Source organism: Salmo salar, chromosome 09, assembly GCF_965601325.2.
Source record: "Salmo salar chromosome 09, fSalSal1, whole genome shotgun sequence".
Lineage (NCBI taxonomy): Eukaryota > Metazoa > Chordata > Actinopteri > Salmoniformes > Salmonidae > Salmo > Salmo salar.
Window position 1 is genome coordinate 92,056,716 of NC_138299.1, and position 27,813 is coordinate 92,084,528.

A 27,813-nucleotide genomic window follows, 5' to 3' on the forward strand; every position below is an offset into this window, starting at 1 on the left:
ATCTCTACTCTAGCTCCTAGCACTATCTCTACTCTAGCCCCTAACCCCGAGCACTATCTCTATTCTAGCCCCTAGCACTATCTCTACTCTAGCTCCTAACCCCTAGCACTATCTCTATTCTAGCCCCTAGCACTATCTCTACTCTAGCTCCTAACACTATCTCTACTCTAGCTCCTAGCCCCTAGCCCTATCTCTACTCTAGCTCCTAGCTCCTAGCCCTATCTCTACTCTAGCTCCTAGCTCCTAGCCCTAGCCCTATCTCTACTCTAGCTCCTAGCCCCTAGCCCTATCTCTACTCTAGCTCCTAGCTCCTAGCCCTAGCCCTATCTCTACTCTAGCTCCTAGCCCCTAGCCCTATCTCTACTCTAGCTCCTAGCTCCTAGCCCTATCTCTACTCTAGCTCCTAGCCCTATCTCTACTCTAGCTCCTAGCTCCTAGCCCTATCTCTACTCTAGCTCCTAGCCCTAGCCCTATCTCTACTCTAGCTCCTAGCCCCTAGCCCTATCTCTACTCTAGCTCCTAGCTCCTAGCCCTATCTCTACTCTAGCTCCTAGCCCCTAGCCCTATCTCTACTCTAGCTCCTAGCTCCTAGCCCTATCTCTACTCTAGCTCCTAGCTCCTAGCCCTAGCCCTATCTCTACTCTAGCTCCTAGCCCCTAGCCCTATCTCTACTCTAGCTCCTAGCCCTAGCCCTATCTCTACTCTAGCTCCTAGCCCTAGCCCTATCTCTACTCTAGCTCCTAGCCCCTAGCCCTATCTTTACTCTAGCTCCTAGCTCCTAGCCCTAGCCCTATCTCTACTCTAGCTCCTAGCCCCTAGCCCTATCTCTACTCTAGCTCCTAGCCCTAGCCCTATCTCTACTCTAGCTCCTAGCCCTAGCCCTATCTCTACTCTAGCTCCTAGCCCTATCTCTACTCTAGCTCCTAGCCCTAGCCCTATCTCTACTCTAGCTCCTAGCCCCTAGCCCTATCTCTACTCTAGCTCCTAGCTCCTAGCCCTATCTCTACTCTAGCTCCTAGCCCCTAGCCCTATCTCTACTCTAGCTCCTAGCCCCTAGCCCTATCTCTACTCTAGCTCCTAGCTCCTAGCCCTATCTCTACTCTAGCTCCTAGCTCCTAGCCCTAGCCCTATCTCTACTCTAGCTCCTAGCCCCTAGCCCTATCTCTACTCTAGCTCCTAGCCCTAGCCCTATCTCTACTCTAGCTCCTAGCCCTAGCCCTATCTCTACTCTAGCTCCTAGCCCCTAGCCCTATCTTTACTCTAGCTCCTAGCTCCTAGCCCTAGCCCTATCTCTACTCTAGCTCCTAGCCCCTAGCCCTATCTCTACTCTAGCTCCTAGCCCTAGCCCTATCTCTACTCTAGCTCCTAGCCCTAGCCCTATCTCTACTCTAGCTCCTAGCCCTATCTCTACTCTAGCTCCTAGCCCTAGCCCTATCTCTACTCTAGCTCCTAGCCCTAGCCCTATCTCTACTCTAGCTCCTAGCCCTAGCCCTATCTCTACTCTAGCTCCTAGCCCTAGCCCTATCTCTACTCTAGCTCCTAGCTCCTAGCCCTATCTCTACTCTAGCTCCTAGCTCCGAGCCCTAGCCCTATCTCTACTCTAGCTCCTAGCCCTAGCCCTATCTCTACTCTAGCTCCTAGCCCCTAGCCCTATCTCTACTCTAGCTCCTAGCCCTAGCCCTATCTCTACTCTAGCTCCTAGCCCTAGCCCTATCTCTACTCTAGCTCCTAGCCCCTAGCCCTATCTCTACTCTAGCTCCTAGCTCCTAGCCCTATCTCTACTCTAGCTCCTAACTCCTAGCACCAACTCTACTCAGCAGCACTGTTGTCAGTGGTCCATAGATACACAAGTGTTCTAATCCAAAGCCATAAGTAGCACATTCACTAGATAACAGGTGGATTCATCTGCACTGGAGGTGAACACGTACTGTAATAGTTTATGATAAAAGTGACATTGTATTATATGAAACACCATGCTGCTCACCAGATCAACCCACATGACAAACTGTATAAGAGCATTATAGAACTTCACAACATTACTGTAGCAATCCACCCTTTGTCTTGCTGTTTACTTTGTTCTTATTTAACTTATTTAACCAGGAAATGCCTTTTTACAGAAGGTTAGAAAGCTCTTCTGCGAGGGCCATCTGTTCTTTCATGAGAGTCAAACAACATCGGCCTACATTATTTCTCAATGTTCTACATAGTTTACAAAATAATCTGCATTTCTTAATAAGTCTCAAGGTTTTTGACCCATTTTGCTTTGGATATTTGTGTTCCTCTAGTTTATTGCATGATGCAATCGCAACAGACCTAAGTTATTGCTTTGTCTGGAGATAGGATCCATTTGATGTGAAATATCCATATTTAGTTAGCTTGGTGTCTGTCTCAATACTGTCTGTTAAAACCTAGTTTCTTCCCAAAGCCGCTGTATGAGAATGGGCAAGCAGCACTAATAACACCCAAGCCTGTCTATTTCTACCCAGGCAGACCCAGTTTGCATCCCAAATGGCAGCCTATTGCCTGTAGTGTACTACTTCTGAGGGCCCATAGGGCTCTGGTCAAAGGTAGTGCCCTATGTAGAGAATAGGGTGCTCTTTGGAACAAACCCTAGTGATCTATTGGTCCAAAAGAGAATGTGGGACAGCAGAGTCATAGAAGTAAAGTATTAGATACTCTTACAAGGGAACATGCTGGTGTGTGTGTGTGTGTGTGTGTGTGTGTGTGTGTGTGTGTGTTGTGTGTGTGCTATTTGAGCAGCTGTTTCTCCTTTCTCCATGGCGACTCAGTGGCATCAACAGTGAGTGTGTGCATGTCTGTGTGTACCGGGAAGATGTACGAAAATAGCACCTCACCCACCCCATCCAACCCTACAGGCAACCGGAGCAGGGTAAGGGTGTGAGGGGGTCAGGGAGGTGAAGGGGCTATGGAAAAGGTCAATGGGACACATTTACTTTCGCTCAGAACATATTTGGTGTGTGTGTGAGTGTGTGTGTGTAAATATGTATCTATTTTTGATATTGTCCACAACAACTATTCCACTATTAACAGTTGTACTGTAGAACACTTGTTTTGTCAAAATACAAACACGATCATGTTGGCAGTTGGTTAGAGACACCCTGTTTGTTTATCTCTGTCTGCATGCCCTCTGGTAAAGTTAGCCTTATCAATGAGCTCATAGTGTTGACAAAACAAGATGACCATTCCACTAGTTCAGCTCTCTCCCATCGGTCTCGTCTTGTCATCCCATGTAAATAGACAGTACATAAACTTTGAAGACCACTGATATGAGTGTATCATACTGTAATGTACCTTTTCACGTGAGCTGTTTTCTGAGCTGTTTTCTGAGCGTCGTGTGAGTGTGTGTGTGTCGTGTGTGTGTGTTGTGCATGTCCTCCTGTACGTTGTGGATGTGTGGATGGATGTGGTTACATTTTGGGTTTAGAGTATGTGCGTGTCGTGAGCTAGCTACATAAATAGATATAGAGTGAATGTCAGAGTTACCTTGACTGAGTCATACATGCAGTCACTGTGAAGGTTCAGATATCCTGTCTGTTTGAGAGTGTGTGTGTGTGTGTGTGTGTGTGTGTGTGTGTGTGTGTGTGTGTGTGTGTGTGTGTGTGTGTGTGTGTGTGTGTGTGTGTGTGTGTGTGTGTGTGTGTGTGTGTGTGTGTGTGAGATATTTACCGACCCTAAGCACACAGCTGTTTTTGCTTTGTCATTATGAGGTATTGTGTGTAGACTGATGATTGGAAAAAACGATTGAATACATTTTAGAATAAGGCCGTAACATAACAAAATGTTGAAAAAGACAAGGGGTCTGAATACTTTCCGAATGCACTGTATATTAAAATTCAGCATACATCCACAGCGTGAACCGTGAATAGGATCTCTGCGAACGTTGGAAACATTGCCTTTAATAGGAGCATTGTCAACAGTGTAATGTGCTTCTCTACAGCACCACATGGATTGAATCCCCGTCTCAACCAATCAGACACAGTTACACACATAATCTTACTACCATACCTCATTTAGTCTGCACTGCTGTCTAGCTGGATCATTCTCATCAACATCAAAACACTGCAACATTTTAGTGATTGATCACGTACTACACAGTTCATCATTTTGCTTGGTTGGTTAGTTAGTGTGTGTTGTCTCAGGACAGGTCAGTGGGTCCATGAGAAAGAAACAGCTGTCCACTCCAACCTGACCCATGAGGACCTGACTGACACTGACACTGGCACACACTGGCACACACATACACACACATATTCCAACTAATATCACTCCACAGTCTTGCAGGGATCTGTGTCTACTATCATGGTATCAAACTGTGTGTGAAGTCTAGCCTGGTCTAGACCTGTATCGTACTGTGTGTGAAGTCTAGCCTGGTCTAGACCTGTATCGTACTGTATGTGGAGGCTAGCCTGGTCTAGACCTGTATCGTACTGTGTGTGGAGGCTAGCCTGGTCTAGACCTGTATCATACTGTGTGTGGAGGCTAGCCTGGTCTAGACCTGTATCATACTGTGTGTGAAGTCTAGCCTGGTCTAGACCTGTATCGTACTGTGTGTGGAGGCTAGCCTGGTCTAGACCTGTATCATACTGTATGTGGAGGCTAGCCTGGTCTAGACCTGTATCGTACTGTATGTGGAGGCTAGCCTGGTCTAGACCTGTATCATACTGTATGTGGAGGCTAGCCTGGTCTAGACCTGTATCATACTGTATGTGGAGGCTAGCCTGGTCTAGACCTGTATCATACTGTATGTGGAGGCTAGCCTGGTCTAGACCTGTATCGTACTGTATGTGGAGGCTAGCCTGGTCTAGACCTGTATCATACTGTATGTGGAGCCTGGTCTAGACCTGTATCATACTGTGTGTGGAGGCTAGCCTGGTCTAGACCTGTATCATACTGTATGTGGAGGCTAGCCTGGTCTAGACCTGTATCATACTGTATGTGGAGGCTAGCCTGGTCTAGACCTGTATCGTACTGTATGTGGAGGCTAGCCTGGTCTAGACCTGTATCGTACTGTATGTGGAGGCTAGCCTGGTCTAGACCTGTATCATACTGTATGTGGAGCCTGGTCTAGACCTGTATCATACTGTATGTGGAGGCTAGCCTGGGCTAGACCTGTATCATACTGTGTGTGGAGGCTAGCCTGGGCTAGACCTATATCATACTATGTGTGAAGTCTAGCCTGGTCTAGACCTGTATCGTACTGTGTGTGGAGGCTAGCCTGGTCTAGACCTGTATCATACTGTGTGTGGAGGCTAGCCTGGTCTAGACCTGTATCATATTGTATGTGGAGGCTAGCCTGATCTAGACCTGTATTATACTGTATGTGGAGGTTAGCCTGGTCTAGACCTGTATCATACTATATGTGGAGGCTAGCCTGGTCTAGATCTGTATCATATTGTATGTGGAGGCTAGCCTGATCTAGACCTGTATCATACTATATGTGGAGGCTAGCCTGGTCTAGACCTGTTTCGTGAATAATGATGAGTGAGAAAGTTAGAAGCACAAATATTATACCCCCAGGACATGCTAACCTCTCACCATTACAATAACAGGGGAGGTTAGCATTTTATATTTACATTTACATTTTAGTCATTTAGCAGACGCTCTTATCCAGAGCGACTTACAAATTGGTGCATTCACCTATAATATCCAGTGGAACAACCACTTTACAATAGTGCATCTAAATCTTTTAAGGGGGGGGTTAGAAGGATTACTTTATCCTATCCCAGGTATTCCTTGAAGAGGTGGGGTTTCAGGTGTCTCCGGAAGGTGGTGATTGACTCCGCTGACCTGGCGTCGTGAGGGAGCCCAGGACATGCTAACCTCTCACCATTACAATAACAGGGGAGGTTAGCATTTTTTTGGGGGGGGGGGGGGGGGGTGTCCGTAATCATGGTAGCGTCCACAATAATGTAGAAGTGTTTAGAAACATATTCTATTCTTATTTACAATAGAAGTGACTCCAAAATGATACAATACATTATTTACCATTAATTTATATTGGGCACAAAATAATCTGAAACAAAACAAACAGCAAATGCATCCAAGAAATGTGTAAAGTCACAAGCTTGATGTAGTCATTGAGTGCTATGAATATGGGACCAAATACTTCACTTTTTTTACTTTAATACACATAAGTGAATTTGTCCCAATACTTTTGGTCCCCTAACATGTGAGGACTAAGTACAAAAAGTGGTGTAATTTCTAAAGGGTTCACCCGATATGGATGAAAATACTCTCAAATTACAGCTGACTACACTTTAATCATAGTCATTGTATAATTTCAAATTATACAATGTTCTGGGGTACAGAGCCAAAACAATAACAAAATATTTCAAAGTCCCAATACATTTGGAGCGCACTTTAGGTTGACTGGTGAGCTTAATGTTGCTCATTTCAGTGGTGTCTGAGTCCCACAATAAGAGTTTAGATTTGTGTAACTACACACAGTTGTGTTCTGTGAGTGTCACTGAGTAGGCTGATTCACCATTTCATGGGATTACAATCCATAGGTCAGGCTGTACAGTGCATATAATTACACCACCAATGCATTCTGAATTAAAATACATCAATTTTCTTTTTTTTTGGGGGGGGGGGGGGGGGGGGTGAAATTAAATAATAATTGTTTTTGTTTAATTTATATAACAACATTTCAAACATGATCTAGTCCAATTGTGGCATGATTCCACAATTTGTATCCGTTTGCATTAGTTTCAATTTCAGACTTTAATTTTGAAGGCGAACTGCTGATTCCACTATCATTTTTTTAATTATTGTTTTTATTAACAACAAATAGCAAAATATACAGTCATACTTTACAACACAGTGTACAAAAAAAAGACTAACTTTATACACAAGGGTATACACATTTTTTTTTATTTATTTATAATCTTGGCTTTTCTTTAGCCTACATGTATGAAACATTTATCAATCATAAAAAATAGATAGTGTAGACTGTTCTGATCCTGAGGATTAAATAAAAGTAAAACATCCATATCGTCAAGCTGTACCCTAGTCCCAGTTGATCTAAAAAATAAATGCTCAAGATCTGTCCCAAAAATCTTAGTACAAAGAATTCAAAAAACACCATCAATGTACATTTTAAATCTTGACAGCACCTGATTAACTGGATAAATTAAGTTCATAATTTTAAAAGACATCACTTTCTATTTAAAAACCATACCGCTTTCCAATTAATGTTATTAAATGTAGAATTCCAGTATACTTTTGCAGGAGTAAAAGCAGACTTGATAAGAGTCTTATAAAACCTGTAGGTGTTCACCGTAACTGCAATTCCACATTTATTCAAAAACATAATTATACAGTTGTCCATTTTCATGAAATAATTGTCTCATTAACAAAATAACGTTCTCAAACCATCTTTGGAAAAATAAAGATTTATTCTTATATTTTATGTCTTTGTCATTCCAAATCAAACACCTATGAGGGGAAAAAGTATGTTTATACAGTATACAATTTACCAGGATAGTAACGCTTGCTTATGGATATTGGCTAATTTAAGAGACATTTTATTTAGTTCAAAGTCACATTTTATGAGAAATTCAATTCCACCAACCTTTTCAATAATATTCCAAATTCTATCCTTAAATTCAAGGGGTGTGAATACTTTCTGAATAACAAAGACAAGATGTAAAAACAAATCTTATATCTTCCAGAACTGGTTTGACAACAGCATTATTGTCACGTCCTGACCAGTAAAAGGGGTTATTTGTTATTGTAGTTTGGTCAGGGCGTGGCAGGGGGTGTTTGTTTTGTGTGTTTCGGTGTTTTTGGTTTATCTTCTATGTTATCTATTTCTGTGTTTATCTAGTTGTTATATTTCTATGTTGTGTATTTTGGGTTGATCTCTAATTGGAGGCTGCTGAATCTCGTTGCCTCTGATTAGAGATCACATTTAAGTAGGGGTTTTTCTTCATGGGTTTTGTGGGTAGTTGTTTTTCGTATAGTCCTTGTGTCCTTACGGAACTGTTGGTTGGCGGCGATTTATTTTGTTTAAAGTGTTCACTTATATAAATAAAAGAAGATGAGCATGATACCCACTGTGCCTTGGTCCCCTTTCTACGACACGCCTGACAATTATCAACAATTATTGAGTGACTATATCATTATCCAGACTTTTGAGAACACACAACATTCCAATCACTCCTGAGGAGTTTCCAATAACTGTTGGTACTGTCCTCTTCTAGGAGAATGCAGTGTAGCGATTCTCCAAGTGCAACTGTTGAGTCATTTTTTGTCTCAATTCTGCTTGAAGGAATTGAAATGTTTTAAAATCTAAATGTAATAACAATTATCTAAGAAAACTGTCAAGATGTTACTATTCCTTCTGCTAGAATATACTGGAATGCAGCCCTGGGACAAGTGAACTGGAACAAATATTGTACATCTAATAAGGTTAAAGAAGTATCATAAACTCATTCAGAGTGTACCCAGTAAAGACCTTTACTGTACACATTTAAAATTGCTATTGATGACGTGTGTTATGGTTGTGACCCAGAAACTCTTGACTGCTCTCATGTCAGAAGATTTTAATTGATTTAGAATACTTTAAGGGAAACCACTTTTAATGTTAATTTGGAAGACTGAAATTCTGTTTTATTTTGACCCAACTGATATGCCCCCGATTTAATTTTCATAGTTAATTTGCTTATTTTTCTTGGAAGATTCTTTATTCATAGAATGAATTTGGTTCAGAACAAACCCCTCTTTAATTTGTTTAAGATCGTTAAGTTTATGTACGTTTGTCTGTATATTTCTGTTTTTGTGTTATTATGCATCTTTTCTTTTTTTCAGTCTGGTAATAGGAGGCTAGTTGAGTCTGGCTGGCCTCGTGTTTCCCCTCCAGATAATCCCTGTATCCACTGTAACCTTGATCCAGACCCAGTACTGGACATGTTCTATTGGGCTGTGCTTCCAGTTCACCTGGACGTCTTTACAACTGTTCTATACTGAACAAAAATATAAACTCAACATGCAACAATTACACTTAGTTACACTTCATATAAGGAAATCAGTCAATTGAAATAAATTCATTAGGCCCTAATCTAAGGATTTCACATGACCGGCAGGGGCTCAGCCATGGGTGGGCCTGGGAAGACATAGGCCAATCTGAGGTTTTCCCTATGAAAGGGCTTTATTAGAGACAGAAATACTTCTCCATTTCATCAGCTGTCCGGGTGGCTGGTCTCGGACGATTCCGCAGGTGAAGAAGCCGGATTCGGAGGTCATGGTTACACGTGGTCTGCGGTTGTGACGTACTGCCAAATTCTCTAAAACAACATTGGAGGCAGTTTATAGTAGAGCAATTAATGTTCAATTCTCTGGAAAGAGCTCTGGTGGACATTCCTGCAGTCAGCATGCCAAATGCACGCTCCTTCAAAACTGCAGACTTTAGAGTGTCATTTTATTAGCCCCGGTACAAGCTGCACCTGTGTAATGATCATGCTGTTTAATCAGCTTCTTGATATGTTACACCTGTCAGGTGGATGGGTTATCTTGGCAAAGGAGAAATGCTCACTAACAAACTGTAAACAAATTTGTGCACAGCATTTGAGAGAAATAAGCTTTCTGTGTATATGGAACATTTCTGGGATCTTTTATTTCAGCTCATGAAACATGGGACCAACACTTTACATGTTGCGTTTATATTTTTTTGTTCAGTATAGATTGAAGCATGATGCTGCAGGTGGGATCACATTCTGCATGGGGCACGTATGAATACTGATGGTACTGAATGAATGTTGACTTAACTGTATATGATAATATGATGCTGTTATAACGTACAGTTCAAACAAAGCGTTAGCTACCAAATATCCTTATCATACATGTATTTAACTAAGACCCAAAACCGATCTGTCATCAGCGTTGACTTAATTTCATTTGGAAAGAATGAGAGCAGTTTCCTTTTTAGGGAGAAAAACATGGTTCACCTACTAATGGGAGCCATATGTTGGGCAACACATCCTAAATGTTAGTCCATAACTCTACAGTAAGCTAGAGGACACCCAGGGCTTCATGCTCACCTGTTAACTTCTGTTCTGAGGAAGCTACAATTAAGGGGAGGCGTGGACCAGTGTGTGAGAGGGATGGCAGTGTTCCAAATTATGCAACAAATTGAACCAACAAAAAGACCCAGAGAGCATGTATGAAATCCTTGTTGTTTCCTGCGTTCATTTCCTACAGCCAGGACTTCAAATAAAAAACTTAATACGATTATGTAATACCCTAGTTCAGATTGAATAGCTAATTTGTTTTAAATAAACACTGAAGATGAAATATATTTTACATGTTATCTAAGCCAACATCTGCTTTGCCCCATAGCTGCACACGCGTCAACACGTGCTTTACTGCTGGGACTTGTTTAGTGTGTATTAGCTAGGTTTCCATCCAAACTAGGTTGTACTTTTCTCAATAGCTAGGTTTCCATCCAATTGGCGACTTATTTTCATGTGAATATTCTAAAATCTGCATAAAAACAATATGCGCAGGTCCCCACCAGAGATGTTTGTATCAAAACGAATTGTTGCCGGTAAAAGGCTGTGCCTGGTGACATACTGCACATAAAAATAACTTTTGCGGTTAAATTCCCTTGTACCGAATAAAACAAATACAAAGTTAAATGGGTTTCCATCGCATTTAACTCTACTGATGGTTTTGTCACCAAAAAATGTTGTCATATAGTATTGCGAATGTGTCCACCCTGGTCGTTGCACGTGCGATCTAGCCTAAAGCGTGCACTCGCAAATACAGTGCAGGTATGTACAAAATAGCAATATTATTTTTATTTGTCAAATGGCTGCCAAGTATCTATTATCATGTCACCAGAACAAGACCCATGATATTTATTTTAGAGGAGCATCAAGCTCACCACTGTGCTCTTTCACCACCTTGTTAAGTTCATAACGTATTTCATCTGTAGCCTATAAACTGCATTCTTCTCCGAGTCGTAGTGGGAGGACCACACAATAGAATCTCGTGACTCCAATATGTTATATCAATATTTGCGCATAAGATTCACTGCCATTTCTTGCATAATTCATTTTACCGACACAAAAAGATTCTGCATTGTCTAGCGCATTTTTTCTGCAATTGGAAATTGTACTGACAAATTTGCTGTTTCCATCACGCCATTTTTTATCCTACGTTACTCGCATAAAAACGTTGGATGGAAACATAATTATAGTTGGTTATGCAGTTTCTGATTAGATTAGGCTAATGCTGGAGGGATGGCGCTATAGGGGAGAGACAAACATGTCTATAGGCTACATACATTAACTGGGTCAGAACATGCTGGGGCAACAGACTAGTAATTAGAACATGCATACGTTACATACTAGAAGCACAGTCATGGGCGTCTATTTGCATCTGAAAATGAAAGCCAAGCAGCAGTAGCAAGTAGAGCATTTCTTCATTTCAGAACAGCAATCTCAATGACATGTTTGGCCATAAATCCTTTGATTTGTGTGTGTGTGTGTATGTATATATATATAAGCAATGACATGGTAAACTTGCTGTACATACACATGGCTTTCTGGCTTAGTTTGAAAATAGGAACCACATGAGGAAGCATGAGGCAACAACAATAACATGACAGAACTCAAGTTGAGGTTTTGTCCTTTTTGTTTATTTATTTTGAACTTTGATACATTTCAGTTCCTCCTCCACAGACAGACGCATGTAGGAGCCTGTCCAACAGTCACCCCGAACCTTTGACCTTTTGCCAGGCTCAGACAGGGTGACCCCTCATAGGCCCAGCAGCCACTCCAAAATAGAGTGTTATTGTTTTTAAAAAACAACGCAGCAACTCTGCCGTCACAACCAATCCCGTCGTCCCTGTACGTTTAATGTCAAATCTGGAAGATTTCCCTCCTTTAAAAAAAATAAAAAGTACCGTAGACTTATGTACAAATCAAAAACTGTCCAACAAAGTTACAAACGTATTGCTTCTTCCAACCCTGCAACCACTGAAGTATTATGCGCTTAATACACAGGTGCTTCATGTCTTTCTAACTCAGGGATTAACATATCTCCTTTCTCTTTTGGGGAGTTTCCTAAAAAAAAGGTTTAAAAAAAAGGATGTTGAAGAAGGTGAATATGTGACGCCTGCTGGTCGTAAAGGACCAATCAGACGTCAGAACTGAACAGAAGATACAACAGCTCTCTCCACAGGAGGCAACGAGCTACTGCTCAGATGTCCATCTCAAACTGGCTGTCATCTAGAGGGAGAGAGAAGGAGAGAGGGGAGAGAGACATTAACGAAACACTCTTACTTGTATCTGTACACTAAGTCCTAACCACACCCATAATAACGGATTGACTGGGGGGGGGGGGGGGGGGGGGGACAGTGTTGTGTTCATGTTTCTTATCAATCCCCTAACCCAATCCACCCGCCTTCCCCTCCCCTCCTCTTAAACCCTCTGTCTGTCTGGGGGGCAAGTAGAGAGAGAGGGACAGAAAGAGGGGGGTCAGAGAGAAGGGAGAGAGCAGAGAAAGGGGAGAGAGCTAGAGATAGACAGAAAGAGGGGGGTCAGAGAGAAAGAAAGCAATAGAGCATGGTCTGCCTTCTCCACAACAATCATCTCGTAACCAATAGCAGATGCAGTCAAACCTCTGACCACACCCTCTCTGCTGTTGAAACAACAGCTCTATTTAACTGGTTATCTAGTGTCCTTGTGCTGGCCTGACCTCAACTATCTCAGCACAGATAACCAACTGATACTTAATGACACTGTCTGCAACTAGCCTACAGCTCACCATCATAGTACAGTGTGTGTCTTCAACCGCCAAAACAAAACCGTACCCTATGACAACAATAGCCAGCTGATAGTAGAGATATATACAGCCAAGTAACAGATAAGATACACAGAGATAGTTGCAGTTTTGGATAGGAGAACATTATACAATATTCTATGGGCAATTCCACGGTAACGGAATTTTTCACTTAAAATGTATGCCAAACAAAATCCATTGATTTTAAGTTTAACAAACCATACAACTTTATGCTACTTTTAACAATTTAAAAACAGAACCTTTTACAAAAACACATTTACTGGAAGAACTGTGCAGATGCAAAGTTTGGTAACAGAATGACAGTAAAATCTCCCTCAGTTTGTGTCCACATTTTCCAAAAACTCAACGATTCAACGAAGTCTGCAGAAAAAAATAGGGTGTCAGCTATGACATCAGAGACAGAGTTTGAAATATATATATTTGTCTTATTGAACTACAGTGAGTGAAGTGGATTTACACCCGCTAACGTAATTGCGGTGCCAAAATCACATCATGGGTCCCTGATCTGTTCTACACAGAAATGCCTAATTATGGAAATGAAGGTCATTCTCTTCATGGTGATGTATCCTAAATAGGTACACAAAAAAGGTTGGAATATGCAATATCCACTTTTGCATATTTGGGTATTACTCTACACACTAACTATTATTTTACTTGAGCTCTGCCCCTTAACAAGACCAAATCTGTACTGAACTACACTGCTTTTCTTTACTGAAGTCTACAGAACTATGCACTACTTTACTGTACTCTGCTGTGAGAGCAAAATTATGTTATAATGCTGTAATTGCATCAAATGGTTGTTTTATGCAACAGAATAGAGGGTTCTAATAACTCTATTGTGTCTGTGTGAACTGAAAGTCTTTGGGTGATACCACATTCCAGAGCATGAGTTAATGTTTCTGTACTGGGGTACCAGGGGAAGATGGCTCCAATATGAGTTGGGGGTCAGACCATGGGGGGCCAGACCCCTCTCTACACAATGAGGACACTTTTTAATTATAAGTATCTTTCATACAAATTTTAACCTTGTGACCCATTCCATACTCCTGTTGTTTGTCATGTAGACTGAAAGAGGATGGACTTTGCTATAAAATGCTGTGGCTAAAACCATCTGGTTGAGTTCTCAGTGATCACCTCCAGCGGTAGTTACCAACCAGCTGGTTGAGCTCTCAGTGATCACCTCCAGGGGTAGTTACCAACCAGCTGGTTGAGCTCTCAGTGATCACCTCCAGGGGTAGTTACCAACCAGCTGGTTGAGTTCTCAGTGATCACCTCCAGGGGTAGTTACCAACCAGCTGGTTGAGTTCTCAGTGATCACCTCCAGGGGTAGTTGCCAACCAGCTGGTTGAGCTCTCAGTGATCACCTCCAGGGGTAGTTACCAACCAGCTGGTTGAGCTCTCAGTGATCACCTCCAGGGGTAGTTACCAACCAGCTGGTTGAGCTCTCAGTGATCACCTCCAGGGGTAGTTACCAACCAGCTGGTTGAGTTCTCAGTGATCACCTCCAGGGGTGGTTACCAACCAGCTGGTTGAGTTCTCAGTGATCACCTCCAGAGGTAGTTACCAACCAGCTGGTTGAGTTCTCAGTGATCACCTCCAGGGGTAGTTACCAACCAGCTCCATTACTGTACTAATTAAATAATACAGTTTGATTGTTTTGAAGAAATCTAAGTCTCTCCTTTTGATTACAATAATTCCACCACACTGCTGTACAGTCCAAATTTGTGAACCCAACTGTTCTTTGTGACTACTATAATTATGCATTATAACCAAATCTGTTGCAGAAATTCTGTTACCGATTTGGTAACAGAATGAAGTTTTAAATCACTTAATAATTCATAAAGAAATTTGATATCAGTAAAAACACCATAAGTAATTCATAGGTCTACCTTTACCCTCATGAGGGAAGTTAGAAAATATCTTGACGATCTGGGTTTTTGTTAACAGGATATCAAGGCACAAGGCAATGTCTCTTAAACTTACTGCAGGCATAAAAAAAGATGTATTCTTAACTGACTTGCCTAGTTAAATAAAAGGTATGCATGTCTAGTGTGTGCATACTCCTACCTGCCAGGTCCTTCTCCTCCTCCAGCTCCTCTTTGAGTTCCTGTAGTTTCCCCAGAGGGTGCAGAGCAGGCACCGTCACCCCAGGGATCTGTGGCAGGCAGCAGGGGGGGGTACGGGCGATGGGAGAGTTCCGACAGTCCAGAAGGAACTTCCTGTCATAGATTATGCGTGTTCCTGTCAGAGGTGGGGGGGGGGGGGGGGGGGGGGGGTCAGTTGACTTGCCAGTGAAGGGAGCTGCACCATGTTGACCAAAGCATTGTGGTAAAACCCGTGTAAATGGACTCATGTACCATAAATCTGTTAGAGAGACTAGTTGTGAAGACAACAACATTAAGTGGTCTATCTAATCTGGTCCTTGAAAACCGGCCATGAAATGTCTAACGTCAAAACAACAGAAATACAAGAGAGTAGTAAGTCCCTGACAGGACAGAGGGAGAGATGTATCTGGAAGGAACTGAGAGTCCACCCCTCCCTGGCTTCAGGGTCAAGGCTGCTGGATGCATACCAAACACACACACCCTGTTTTTAGCCCAACGAGAGGGAGGATACGAAGGGGTGGTCGGTGGGTTGGCAGTAGTGAGTCAGTTCTAAGAAAGTGTAGCACAGCAACATGTTATCCTAGAACCAGGAAGTGGTGACAGAAGGCAGACCAGAACCAAACACGCATAACTCTGTTGCCTGCACCGTGTAGTACACTTCAGGAGCACTGTGTGGCCGGCACCGTGTAGTACAATTCAAATGTGTGCTGTGGTCACCAGCAGAGTTGCCTCTACATTCTGTTTGCTTAGGTGGGCTGACGAGGCATCCTGTGGTGATACCCCATTCCTGAGGCTGCCTGGGTGAGGGGAGGTTGAGGCAAACACCTTGGTTGTTCTGGAACCAAATGTCATCTTCTCCCGTAGACTAGTAGGCATATGTAAAGGAAAACTTGACTTGCTACTTCATAAAAAGTGTCGGCATGTCTACAGTAGAGACTGGTTGGTAAACAACTGGGCTCTGACAGGTTGCTGACAGACTGATGTCATCCCTTAATTACAACGGAATATTGATAAACAGCCGTTAGATATTATATCATACTGATGAACTGAAGTTTGACCTGAACCACTGTGTACTAGATCAACTCATTAGCAGACTGACAGAACATTTGATAAACAGCCGTTAGATGAGAATCATCCAATGTTTTGGTGTCTACTAGTTAAGTCTGCCCTGGACAGGGTTACACAGAGAGGTGCCGTGCAGTATTTAGAATTAGTACAGGCATGCTGGTGTTAAAACTGTTTTGCACTTTAGCAGTTCTATTTCCACACACCCACACGCTATAGAAACCTCTGCCAGTTGAGCACCCTGTCATGAACAAAAGGGGAGGGGAAGGAGTGTGTGTGTATGCGCGGAGGGTACATTGGGGCAGGAATTCAGGCAGAATTATGCAGAGAGAGCAGGCCAGCCAGCAACTAAACTATAGTGCCCTGGCCATGAGTTATGCAGAAGAGGCCCAGCTCTGTGGCCAATCTCTTTGTCCACAGGAAACATACCACATCCCATGTAATGCGCCTCATTCTGTTTTGTGGCAATGGGACAACACCATCCCTCATTACAACAGGGAGTGGAGATGTTACATGATTGGCCGAGGGACCGGAAGAGTCTCTCCATATCATGTGCATGCTAGTTGTGCTCACATCAGCAGTTAGTTGCATAAAATGTAATTCTGGTTTTAGAGGCATAATGTCAAACTGTCCTAGACCATCTGTTGTAAGGCATCAATGAAGAATCACCAATAAGCAGTGTAATGACAGTAACAGCTGTTATAGCCATGTTATAACTACTCCTTAAAGTGCATAACTAAGTTGTTCTGGTCTGGCCATGCCTTCCACAACACATAAGAGTCATGAAGGATCCATAGAGGACCTGAAACACTGCTTTCTGCTCTCCTCAGCTAAATCACACAATTCCACCACTCCCTCCAGGTTCCCTCCCACATGTCCTAACTTCAACCATTCTTAGAAAGGCCTATTTGCTCACCATTTATGCTTCCCAATCCCTCCCCCTTTTTCCTCCCTCGCTCCAAGTCTACCTCTCTCACCCTCTCTCTCTACTTGGCTGGAACACAATGTTCCCTACAGTATTCCTGAAATGCACCAGGGCAGCTGCGGGTCACAGAGGGGATGTCTCCTCTCCTCCCCCCTCAGCCCTGAATCTGGCCCAGCCCACCCATAGGTCATCGTTTAAGAGGAGCTTGTTGTCCATCGTATTTTTCCGCTTCAGAACTTTGCACCGGCCAAATTTGACAACCATAACTCCCATCACTATGGCTACTTCGCTTACATAATGTGCCATGGTTTTCTGATGTTTTGTTCGTTGGGATCTGCAACATATCTGTCTCTAAGCTAAAGCTACATTTGGCCCAGTCAAATTTAATTGGGAATTGGTTCCCAACATAGCACCTTAAATGACTGTTGTTGTGAATGGGAATTGCAGCAGCCAGCTCTCTGGTAAGCGAGTTTGCACAGGTCTGAGCTGTGTGTAATAAACAGACAGTACCGAATCCGACCACCAGACTGCGATGCACAGACTGCACGTAAGCAGCCATGAGGTTGAACCAATGGGCTTGAACAAGTAAACCTTGTTTTTTTCCCCCCATATCACTGAAAAATGCATTTTTTATTTTCATCTGTCAATAACAATAAAGCTTTTCCAGTAAAGGAAGAGTGACCGCTGTATTAAAAAGACTGGAGGCAATAATATGAATAAAGTTGCATTTAAAATATCACATAGCATGCATAGACAATTTCCAACAAACACAGTACAGTATGCTACAAGTCAAACAGAAAGATGGCTAGACTAGTTTCAGCCAGCTAACAAGCGCGTGGCACGCATTTTGCACGACCAAAATAAACAGTCACGAGACAGGGTTGAGTGGTTACAAGATTTGGGTAAGTAAATGTACCTTTCAAAACAGCTATACATAACCTTCCACAAGTAGCTAGCTAGTTTAGTTCCCCTTTTCCCACAACAAAACGTTGGTTTTCTAGCTGTCATTTCTTTTTGCTGGCTAAAGTTAGCTAAATTATCTCTGGTACAAAACGTGTTGTACGTGGTTGATCATAACCAAGCAAAGCATCCGGTTCCGTGCTCTTACCCCCGGGCGTTGTGGAGAAGAGAGTACCCCCGGGAGTCTGACTGTAGCAGTCTGGGAGCTGAGACCAGTCTTTCAGGGTGAGAACCCGGGTAGGGATTGGGCAACTCTTCGCCTGCTGAGCGTTGGTTGTCATCCTCACTTTGTTTGGGTTCTTCTGATCAACCGCACAAAGATGCTTCGTGTGAAGATCGGCTGATCTTACAAATTCAATTGTTTACCAAAAAAGAAAATCTCCAAGTAATTTGCTAACAAGATCCACAACAATTAAAACTTAGCTAACATTTGCTAACAAAATAAAACAGACGGAATCGAGTCCAGTTCAGGGCTGAAATAAAACAGACGGAATCGAGTGCAGTTCAGGGCGAACGGTTTTGTTGCCAGAGAAGTATGGCTGTCAGGTCAGCAACCACCGCAGCTGGAGAGAACGAACTGGGAGATGTTGAACATGTTCGCGTGTATTTAATAACTACCAGGGTGACTCTGGTCATGTGACGTGTTGTGATTGCAAGAACATGATCTCCACATGATCTCCAGCCCGTCAATCACATTGTAGCTCCGCCTGTGAAGGGTGGATCACAGTGTAGGGCTGTCCAACACGGAGTGAGATGATACTTTTCATCCACAGATAATCCAGTGGATCTAATCTGAAGCGATGGTGTAGACAAGTCCCAATTTGTTTTACTTGACAACAATGGCAAAGCAAAAATACATTATTCAGCAGAAACAACACCAAGAATGACCTGACCTACATCAACTCACCACATACTGATAATATGCCTACCAGAATATCACATCACTGTGTATTGATGCCACTGAACAACATATTCCCATGTACATGTGATCTGATTAACAATATGTACACAGGCTGGGTATATTGTACATTCACGCCTGCACAATACACTTCTCACCCCAGCGAGATAAAGATATTTAATTGGTATACAGTATTTATTGATTGTTTTACAATACATGTCATGGGAACAGGAAATGTGCTACTTTTTGACAGAGGTATTCTGACCCATTGAACAGAACGGTCATCATAACTCACAGTCCGCCGACAAGGAAACACTGCCTGACGAAGTTTCACCCCAAACTGTTAACTGATGGGCACACGGTTCCCGAAACGGTGAACTAACACACGAGCTGGCATGCCTCACATCCTCCTTGTTGCCTCAGGCATACATCAATCTGTCTGTGATTTGGCGGCGAGATCCTCCCAGGCTCCCAGAGCATCAGATCATGTGTTCATCACGGAGAAGGAAACCCCAGGTAGTTCGTTTCTCCAGACGTGTGTAGCTAGTTTCTCTAGTGGGACGTGACTACACGATGCCAGAGAGGAAGAGGCAAAGCGTGAGGCTCCACTCGAGAATACAGCGATAAAAACGGACTAAATAGGGACTTTTTGTATGGCGGTCTATGAGTATCGGATTTGGTCAACAAAAAATGTGATTAAATGCTAATTTGCTGATGTTTCGTAATGTTTAGGTTGTTACAAATGTATTGATATAAGTGGACGCATATGACAACTTTTCCGGAGTTGTGTCTGTTGTTCACGCACTCACACCTACCTATCTGCCCTCTCATTGGCTAGAATGTTCCGAGCTGATCTGACCTGTCTTTAAGACGATGGGTGGTGGTGACAGAAGGGGAGGCTTCCTATGCTCTGATCTGACCTGTCTTTAAAACGATGGGTGGTGGTGACAGAAGGGGAGGCTTCCTATGCTCTGATCTGACCTGTCTTTAAGACGATGGGTGGTGGTGACAGAAGGGGAGGCTTCCTATGCTCTGATCTGACCTGTCTTTAAGACGATGGGTGGTGGTGACAGATGGGGAGGCTTCCTATGCTCTGATCTGACCTGTCTTTAAAACGATGGGTGGTGGTGACAGAAGGGGAGGCTTCCTATGCTCTGATCTGACCTGTCTTTAAAACGATGGGTGGTGGTGACAGAAGGGGAGGCTTCCTATGCTCTGATCTGACCTGTCTTTAAAACGATGGGTGGTGGTGACAGAAGGGGAGGCTTCCTATGCTCTGATCTGACCTGTCTTTAAGACGATGGGTGGTGGTGACAGATGGGGAGGCTTCCTATGCTCTGATCTGACCTGTCTTTAAAACGATGGGTGGTGGTGACAGAAGGGGAGGCTTCCTATGCTCTGATCTGACCTGTCTTTAAGACGATGGGTGGTGGTGACAGAAGGGGAGGCTTCCTATGCTCTGATCTGACATCTTATATTACCCGAATAGCTATTTTAAGTATCAGCTAGCCACATATGTTATAGCAATTTGTCAGTCGATGACGTGGCCTGCCATAGCTGTGGGACCCGCCATTTCCAATGCTAGTCGCAACTAGGAAACTCGAAAATGTTTAACTTGCTAACTGGTTGTAATTACACATTTCACTGGCTCTATAAAATGTGAAGCATCTGCTTGCTGTTTCCACTCACTAGTGAGAGGAAGCCCATTGGCCGGCAGGGGGAGAAGATGGATGTTGGCCGACATTCTGCACTTTTTCTCATCAATGAAACATTACAGTCTGTGCCGAACAGAGTGGACAAAGTTTTGTAGACTTTACTCTTTGCCAAAGTTTAAAATTGCAGTTGTTTAGAAGGAGTTCTGTAACGGAAATAATAATAAGCAAATGTATCGAGAACGCGCCAATAGGATCTCGCTAGCTCTGCCTGTTTTGCCACAGGCAGTGGTCTATCTTAGTTATAAAAACGTATAATACACGTCTTACCATTAAGCAAGTCGGAAAAATGTCAGTTTCCTTCTTCCGACCAGAACGTGAACGCAGCATTAACTAGCACCTGTATTCCGCTTCGCAGGCAAGCTAGGTATCAACAGCCAGTGGTTGCATTCCAAACACTTAAAACAGTCATGTTTTTGTTTGGTTAGCTTTTGGAAATTGTAAAAATAAAAACATTTCCTTCCTCAGAAGTTCCCGCTAGGCATGCTAACGTTAGCTAATTAATTTGCTAGCTATCATACAGTAGGCGTATATTAATAATTATATAGTTATATAAGTAGACATGCACTCCTAATTGACTGTGGCTGAAAACACAGTCATCGCGGGTTGAACGAGTGACACATTTCCAGGCAAGGGCGGTCCATTTAAAAACCTTTCCTTCCCCCCTCACCCTGCAAGTGTATACTCGTCACACGTCATGAAACGTCATCAGAAGTGTCCACTTCATTTGAGGACTGAGGGGATAGAGTGTATTTTAAGTGTTTGGAATGCAGACATAGTCTTCAATTGATACATACTGTAAGGCGGAAGCAACCGACTGTAGACGAAAGTCGAGGAGTGAGTTCGGGGCAGGTACATCTGCGACAGCCGAAAAATCGCAATGTTGCCATTGTTTATTAAAATCTGCATTGACCCTTCAATTTTATTTTTGCACTACACACACTGCTGCTATGCTGTTTATCAATTATCCTGATGCCTAGTCACTTTACACCTATACATGTCTACCCGTACCACTCCAGTATCCCTGCGCATTGTAAATATGGTATTGGCACTGACCCTGCATATAGCTTAATTACTTTCTCGTGTTATGTGTTATAGTTCTACTTGACTTGTTTTTTTTAATAGTACTGATGATATTGATTACTGCGTGGTTGGGAAAGGAATTTCACTGTACTTGTGAATGTGACAAAAACTTGTCTTTGTCAAAATAAACCTCCATATCTTGCACGCACACATAAATCCTATAATATACTCCAGTAGTGAGTGCGCCTCAATCACATTCATCTGTATTACTCCACCATATACATGAACCTGGCAAAGTTGGTTCCTGTTTCAGTCATGTCTTTGGTCACGTTCGTGTGGGTCAAACAAAAACACCCTAATGATTGGTTGACAGCTTCCCACAATGCAGTGATGGCTGCAGGATGAAGTTGGTAAAGTGTCTCTGCAGAAACTTCCAGTCGACTGCAGACAAAACTTCATGACATTTGATAACATGATTATTGTAAATGTCACGTGGTCAGACACTTTTTTTTACCCCATAATGCAACACCTAACAAGCTACTTCAACCATAAACTAAAAAGTACAGCTATCATGCTCGTAAACAAATTAAAGTGTTCAAAAACTATATTAAGATAGCTATTGTTTTAAAAAAAAAAATTGCATTTAACTGCCAAAAATGCTGTTAAGTAATTTCCTTAGTAGGTGAGTTTGTCTTGTGGTTCCGTGTGGTAGAGCATGGTGTTTGCAACGCCAGGGTTGTGGGTTCGATTACCACGGGGGACCGGTACGGGGGAAAAAAATGTATGAAATGTATGCATTCACTACTGTAAGTCGCTCTGGATAAGAGCATCTGCTAAAATGACTAAAAATGTACAAAAAAATGTGCACAAGTACAGTGAAATGCCTTTCTTGCAAGCTCTCCCAACAATGCAGTAATCAATATCAGTACTACTATACAACTAAAACACACCAGAAATAAGAACATGAGAAAGTAAGTAAGTAAGCTACAGTGCATTTGGAAAGTATTCAGACCCCTTCCCTTTTTTCCACATTATTTTTACGTTAGCCTCATTCTAAAATTGATACAATTATTTGTATCCCCTCAATCTACACACACTACCCCATAATGACAAAGCAAAAACAGGTTTAGACATTTTTGCAAATAAAAAAACCAAATACCTTATTTACATAAGTATTCAGACCCTTTGCTATGAGACTCGAAATTGAGCTCAGGTGCATCCTGTTTCCATTTATCATTCTTGAGGTTTCTTCAAATTGATTGTGGAGTCCACCTGTGGTAAATTCAATTGATTGGACATGATTTGGAAAGGCACACACCTGTCTATATAAGGTCCCACAGTTGACAGTGCATGTCAGAGCAAAAACAAAGCCATGAGGTCGAAGGAATTGTCCGTAGAGCTCCAAGACAGGATTGTGTCGAGGCACAGATCTGGGGAAGGGTACCAAAAAATTGTCTGCAGCATTGAAAGTCCAAGAACACAGTGGCCTCCATCATTCTTAAATTGAGAAGTTTGGAACCACCAAGACTCTTCCTAGAGCTGGCCGTCCAGCCAAACTGAGCAATCAAGGGAAAAGGGCCTTGGTCAGGGAGGTAACCAAGAACCAGATGGTCACTCTGACAGAGCTCCAGAGTTCCTCTGTGGAGATGGGAAAACCTTCCAGAAGGACAACCATCTCTGCAGCAACAAGATTCTCTAGTCTGATGAAACCAAGATTGAACTCTGTGGCCTGAATGCCAGCGTCACATCTGGAGGAAACAAGCTGTGGGGATGATTTTCAGTGCCAGGGACTGGGAGACTAGTGAGGATCGAAGGACAGATGAACGGAGCAAAGTACAGAGATCCTTGATGAAAACCTGCTCCAGCGTGCTCAGGACCTCAGACTGGGGTGAAGATTCACCTTCCAACAGGAGAACAACCCTAAGCACACAGCCAAAACAACGCAGGAGTGGCTTCGGGACAAGTCTCTGAATGTCCTTGAGTGGCCCAGCCAGAGCCTGGACTTGAACCTGTCTCTGAACATCTCTGGAGAGACCTGAAAATAGATGTGTAGCAACTCTCCCCATCGAACATGACAGAGCTTGAGAGGATCTGCAGAGAAGAGTGGGAGAAACTTCCCAAATACAGGTGTGCCAAGCTTGTAGCGTCATACCCAAGAACACTCAAGGCTGTAATCGCTGCTAAAGGTGCTTCAACAAAGTACTGAGGAAAGGGTCTGAATACTTATGTAAATGTGATCAGTTTAATTTAATAAATGTGCCTCCATTTCTAAAAAAACTGTTTTTCCTTTGTCATTATGGTGGTAGCGTGTGTAGATTGAGGAAAACAAACAATTGAATCCATTTTAGAATAAGGCTCTAATGTAACAAAATGTGGAAAAAGTCAAGGGGTCTGAATACTTTCCAAATGCACTGTATAGGGGGAAGGTGAGTAGGTATCAGGATATATATGATAAACAGAACATCAGTAGCATTTATGATGATTGTGTAGTCAGTATGAACGTGTGTGTTGAGCAAATTGTGTCAGTGTGAGTGTGCATAAAGTCAGTGCAAAAATACAGAGTCAATACAGAGTCTAACAATTTTCCCGGCCTTCCTTTCAAACTGCCTGATAGAGGTCCTGGATGGCAGGGAGCTCGGCCACAGTGACGTACTGGGCTGCACGCACCTCCCTCTGTAGCGCCATGTGATCGAGGGTGGTGCAGTTGCCATAACAAGCGGTGATGCAGCAGGTCAAGATGCTCAATGGTGCATCTGTATAACTTTTGGGGGATTTGTGGGCCAATGCCAAATCTTTTCAACCTCCTGAGGGCGGAAGAGACGCCATCACGCCTTCTTCAGGACTGTGTCTGTGAACCATTTTAAGTCCTTAGTGATTTGGACACCGATGTGGGAGAAGTCAGAGCTCAGGTATGAAAGATGCGTTTCCCACTAGTAATCACCAGTTGGAGGGGCGTTCAAGTGGATTTTCCCCTGTCATATGTGGTAAATACCACCTTCCCACTTGATTATGAACTTGATTAGCTGTCAATGTTAGATTTAATAAATATTATCGCGTCGGAGCCATGAGTTGTGTGCAGATGTTATTTTCTAAGATGACAATATATAAATACATTGTGTTGTCACTAGTCAAACATGCTATTCATTTTGGTGAAATGAAAACAAAGCCCTACCTACACCAACAAAAAGATACACGGCCACAAGTACATATCAATATGTTTATTGAATATTAAGGTAAATATTTCACATTAATACAGGCTGCGTAAAGTAGAGCCACTATACGACGTGAAATGTACTCTCAATTTAACCCTTTTTAGTATGTAAACAATTATACATGTATTTACCACTAAAAGGTATTCTGATTTCTTTCCCTCTCTCTGCCTCTGTTTAGGTAATCATCATCCTCTAGATGTTGGTTGAGTATCATTAGCTCCGTCGTCATCACCTTCATCAGGTCTCCCCGAGGAGAGCGACAACTCTGCACGTGGGTCAAAGTCCTACATCTATGCTACACAGAGCATGGAGCCTGTTGGACAGGCTGTCACCATCAATTTGGTTGTTCATCAGACATCAACAGTACTTGAATTAGGGCCCAGAATTTTCCCTGCCGACCCCACCACCATAACAGCCCTCGCTCAAATTGTAGTATATTTCTTATTTTGAGTTAGGCACATTAAAGAACGGTGTCAAGATAATTTCTCTCCAATTCTTCAAACTCTGCTTTGCTCTCCGTTCTCTACTAAAGTTAACATGTTATACAAGTCTGTTCGTTTTTGTTGTCAGTTGGAAATTAAATTCATGTTTGTGGTGTGTGTGATGTGGGTGTGTGTTTGATTGCTGTCGATGCCGGCCGGCTAGTTGACGTGGTTCAGGTGCACATGAGGAGGCCAGGTCCCAGGCCACACCTGAACGAGAGGAAGAGAGGGGAAATTTCATTATCAAAGAACTGTGTGTGTGTGTGTGTGTGTGTGTGTGTGTGTGTGTGTGTGTGTGTGTGTGTATAAAGTCTCACCTGCTGTGGGTCGGTGTTATCTGCGTTGTTGGGGACCACCTTGATGATGGGGCTCCATGCAGGGTCGGCAGCGTGCAGCCCGTTGAACATGGCCCCCCCTGGACCCTCTCCCATAGGGGGGTTGGGGGGCAGCATGGTCCCTCCATACATCGACATTGCCATACCCTGGTGTATAATGACAACAAGGTTATTATACACATCACAACCAGGTCCACTAACTACAGTATATTAACATGGTCCTACCCTGGAGACAACCAGGTCCACTAACTACAGTATATTAACATGGTCCTACCCTGGAGACAACCAGGTCCACTAACTACAGTATATTAACATGGTCCTACCCTGGAGACAACCAGGTCCACTAACTACAGTATATTAACATGGTCCTACCCTGGAGACAACCAGGTCCACTAACTACAGTATATTAACATGGTCCTACCCTGGAGACAACCAGGTCCACTAACTACAGTATATTAACATGGTCCTACCCTGGAGACAACCAGGTCCACTAACTACAGTATATTAACATGGTCCTACCCTGGAGACAACCAGGTCCACTAACTACAGTATATTAACATGGTCCTACCCTGGACACAACCAGGTCCACTAACTACAGTATATTAACATGGTCCTACCCTGGAGACAACCAGGTCCACTAACTACAGTATATTAACATGGTCCTACCCTGGAGACAACCAGGTCCACTAACTACAGTATATTAACATGGTCCTACCCTGGAGACAACCAGGTCCACTAACTACAGTATATTAACATGGTCCTACCCTGGAGACAACCAGGTCCACTAACTACAGTATATTAACATGGTCCTACCCTGGAGACAACCAGGTCCACTAACTACAGTATATTAACATGGTCCTACCCTGGAGACAACCAGGTCCACTAACTACAGTATATTAACATGGTCCTACCCTGGAGACAACCAGGTCCACTAACTACAGTATATTAACATGGTCCTACCCTGGAGACAACCAGGTCCACTAGCTACAGTATATTAACATGGTCCTACCCTGGAGACAACCAGGTCCACTAACTACAGTATATTAACATGGTCCTACCCTGGAGACAACCAGGTCCACTAACTACAGTATATTAACATGGTCCTACCATGGAGACAACCAGGTCCACTAACTACAGTATATTAACATGGTCCTACCCTGGAGACAACCAGGTCCACTAGCTACAGTATATTAACATGGTCCTACCCTGGAGACAACCAGGTCCACTAGCTACAGTATATTAACATGGTCCTACCCTGGAGACAACCAGGTCCACTAACTACAGTATATTAACATGGTCCTACCCTGGAGACAACCAGGTCCACTAACTACAGTATATTAACATGGTCCTACCCTGGAGACAACCAGGTCCACTAACTACAGTATATTAACATGGTCCTACCCTGGAGAGACGGACAAAAAGAGGAATGGCCATTTGAGGTGATGATATACTTTCATGTCTATGTTACCTTGGGGAAGTCCATGTAGTTGTTGATGTGTTGCTGGTGGTAGTTGTTAGCGGGGTTAGAGATGCCGGTGTCGTCCTGCTCCATGGGCTGGTACTGGGAGAAGTTGTGGTCCGCCTGCAGCCCAGGGTGGATCACGTGACTGCCCATCAGGGGCTGAGACCAACCTGACATGGCTTCTAGAGGTGAGGGAGACGGGAGGTAAGACACAGAGAAACGGGGTGTGTGCGAGGGAGACGGGAGGTAAGACACAGAGAAACGGGGTGTGTGTGAGGGAGACGGGAGGTAAGACACAGAGAAACGGGGTGTGTGTGAGGGAGACGGGAGGTAAGACACAGAGAAACGGGGTGTGTGTGAGGGAGACGGGAGGTAAGACACAGAGAAACGGGGTGTGTGTGAGGGAGACGGGAGGTAAGACACAGAGAAACGGGGTGTGTGTGAGGGAGACGGGAGGTAAGACACAGAGAAACGGGGTGTGTGCGAGGGAGACGGGAGGTAAGACACAGAGAAACGGGGTGTGTGCGAGGGAGACGGGAGGTAAGACACAGAGAAACGGGGTGTGTGCGAGGGAGACGGGAGGTAAGACACAGAGAAACGGGGTGTGTGCGAGGGAGACGGGAGGTAAGACACAGAGAAACGGGGTGTGTGTGAGGGAGACGGGAGGTAAGACACAGAGAAACGGGGTGTGTGTGAGGGAGACGGGAGGTAAGACACAGAGAAACGGGGTGTGTGCGAGGGAGACGGGAGGTAGGAGAGAAACGGGGTGTGTGCGAGGGAGACGGGAGGACAGAGACAGAAATGGG

General features: G+C 43.4%; 2 protein-coding genes and 1 further gene across 7 annotated transcripts in view; 1 reads left to right on the forward strand and 2 right to left on the reverse strand.

Moving 5' to 3' along the window:
• Positions 1-11,640: 11,640 nt before the first annotated feature.
• LOC100194634 (eukaryotic translation initiation factor 4E binding protein 3-1) lies at positions 11,641-18,444 on the reverse strand. Its single transcript, NM_001139719.1, has 3 exons — positions 18,032-18,444; positions 14,896-15,069; positions 11,641-12,254 (listed from the first exon to the last, which is right to left on the reverse strand). The coding sequence occupies exons 1-3, from the start codon at positions 18,162-18,164 to the stop codon at positions 12,226-12,228; spliced, it is 336 nt and encodes a 111-aa protein (NP_001133191.1). The 5' UTR covers positions 18,165-18,444; the 3' UTR covers positions 11,641-12,225.
• Positions 11,643-12,043, forward strand: sax (Saxiphilin; the record flags this gene model as incomplete). Its single annotated transcript, NM_001146552.1, is given in 1 exon segment — positions 11,643-12,043. The product of NM_001146552.1 is annotated as a Saxiphilin (mRNA).
• Positions 18,445-24,719: 6,275 nt separating the features above from the next.
• The window catches only part of LOC106612132 (ankyrin repeat and KH domain-containing protein 1), a 61,199-nt gene continuing 58,105 nt past the window's right edge, over positions 24,720-27,813 (reverse strand). For all 5 annotated transcript variants that reach the window (XM_082956060.1, XM_082956061.1, XM_082956059.1 and 2 more), the window contains exons 36-38: positions 27,014-27,189; positions 25,528-25,692; positions 24,720-25,420 (exon numbers count right to left, since the gene is read on the reverse strand). In XM_082956060.1, coding sequence (XP_082812186.1) covers positions 25,370-25,420; positions 25,528-25,692; positions 27,014-27,189 — 392 coding nt within the window. In that variant the 3' untranslated portion in view covers positions 24,720-25,369. The remainder of the gene's footprint in view (positions 25,421-25,527; positions 25,693-27,013; positions 27,190-27,813) is intronic.

Coding starts and splice junctions, on each gene's coding strand:
- LOC100194634 (NM_001139719.1), bottom strand. CDS start 18,164: ATGACAACCAACGCTCAGCAGGCGAAGAGTTGCCCAATCCCTACCCGG. Junction 15,070..18,031: donor CTTCTCCACAACGCCCGGGG/GTAAGAGCACGG, acceptor CACCTCTGACAG/GAACACGCATAATCTATGAC. Junction 12,255..14,895: donor GGAGGAGAAGGACCTGGCAG/GTAGGAGTATGC, acceptor CTCTCCCTCTAG/ATGACAGCCAGTTTGAGATG.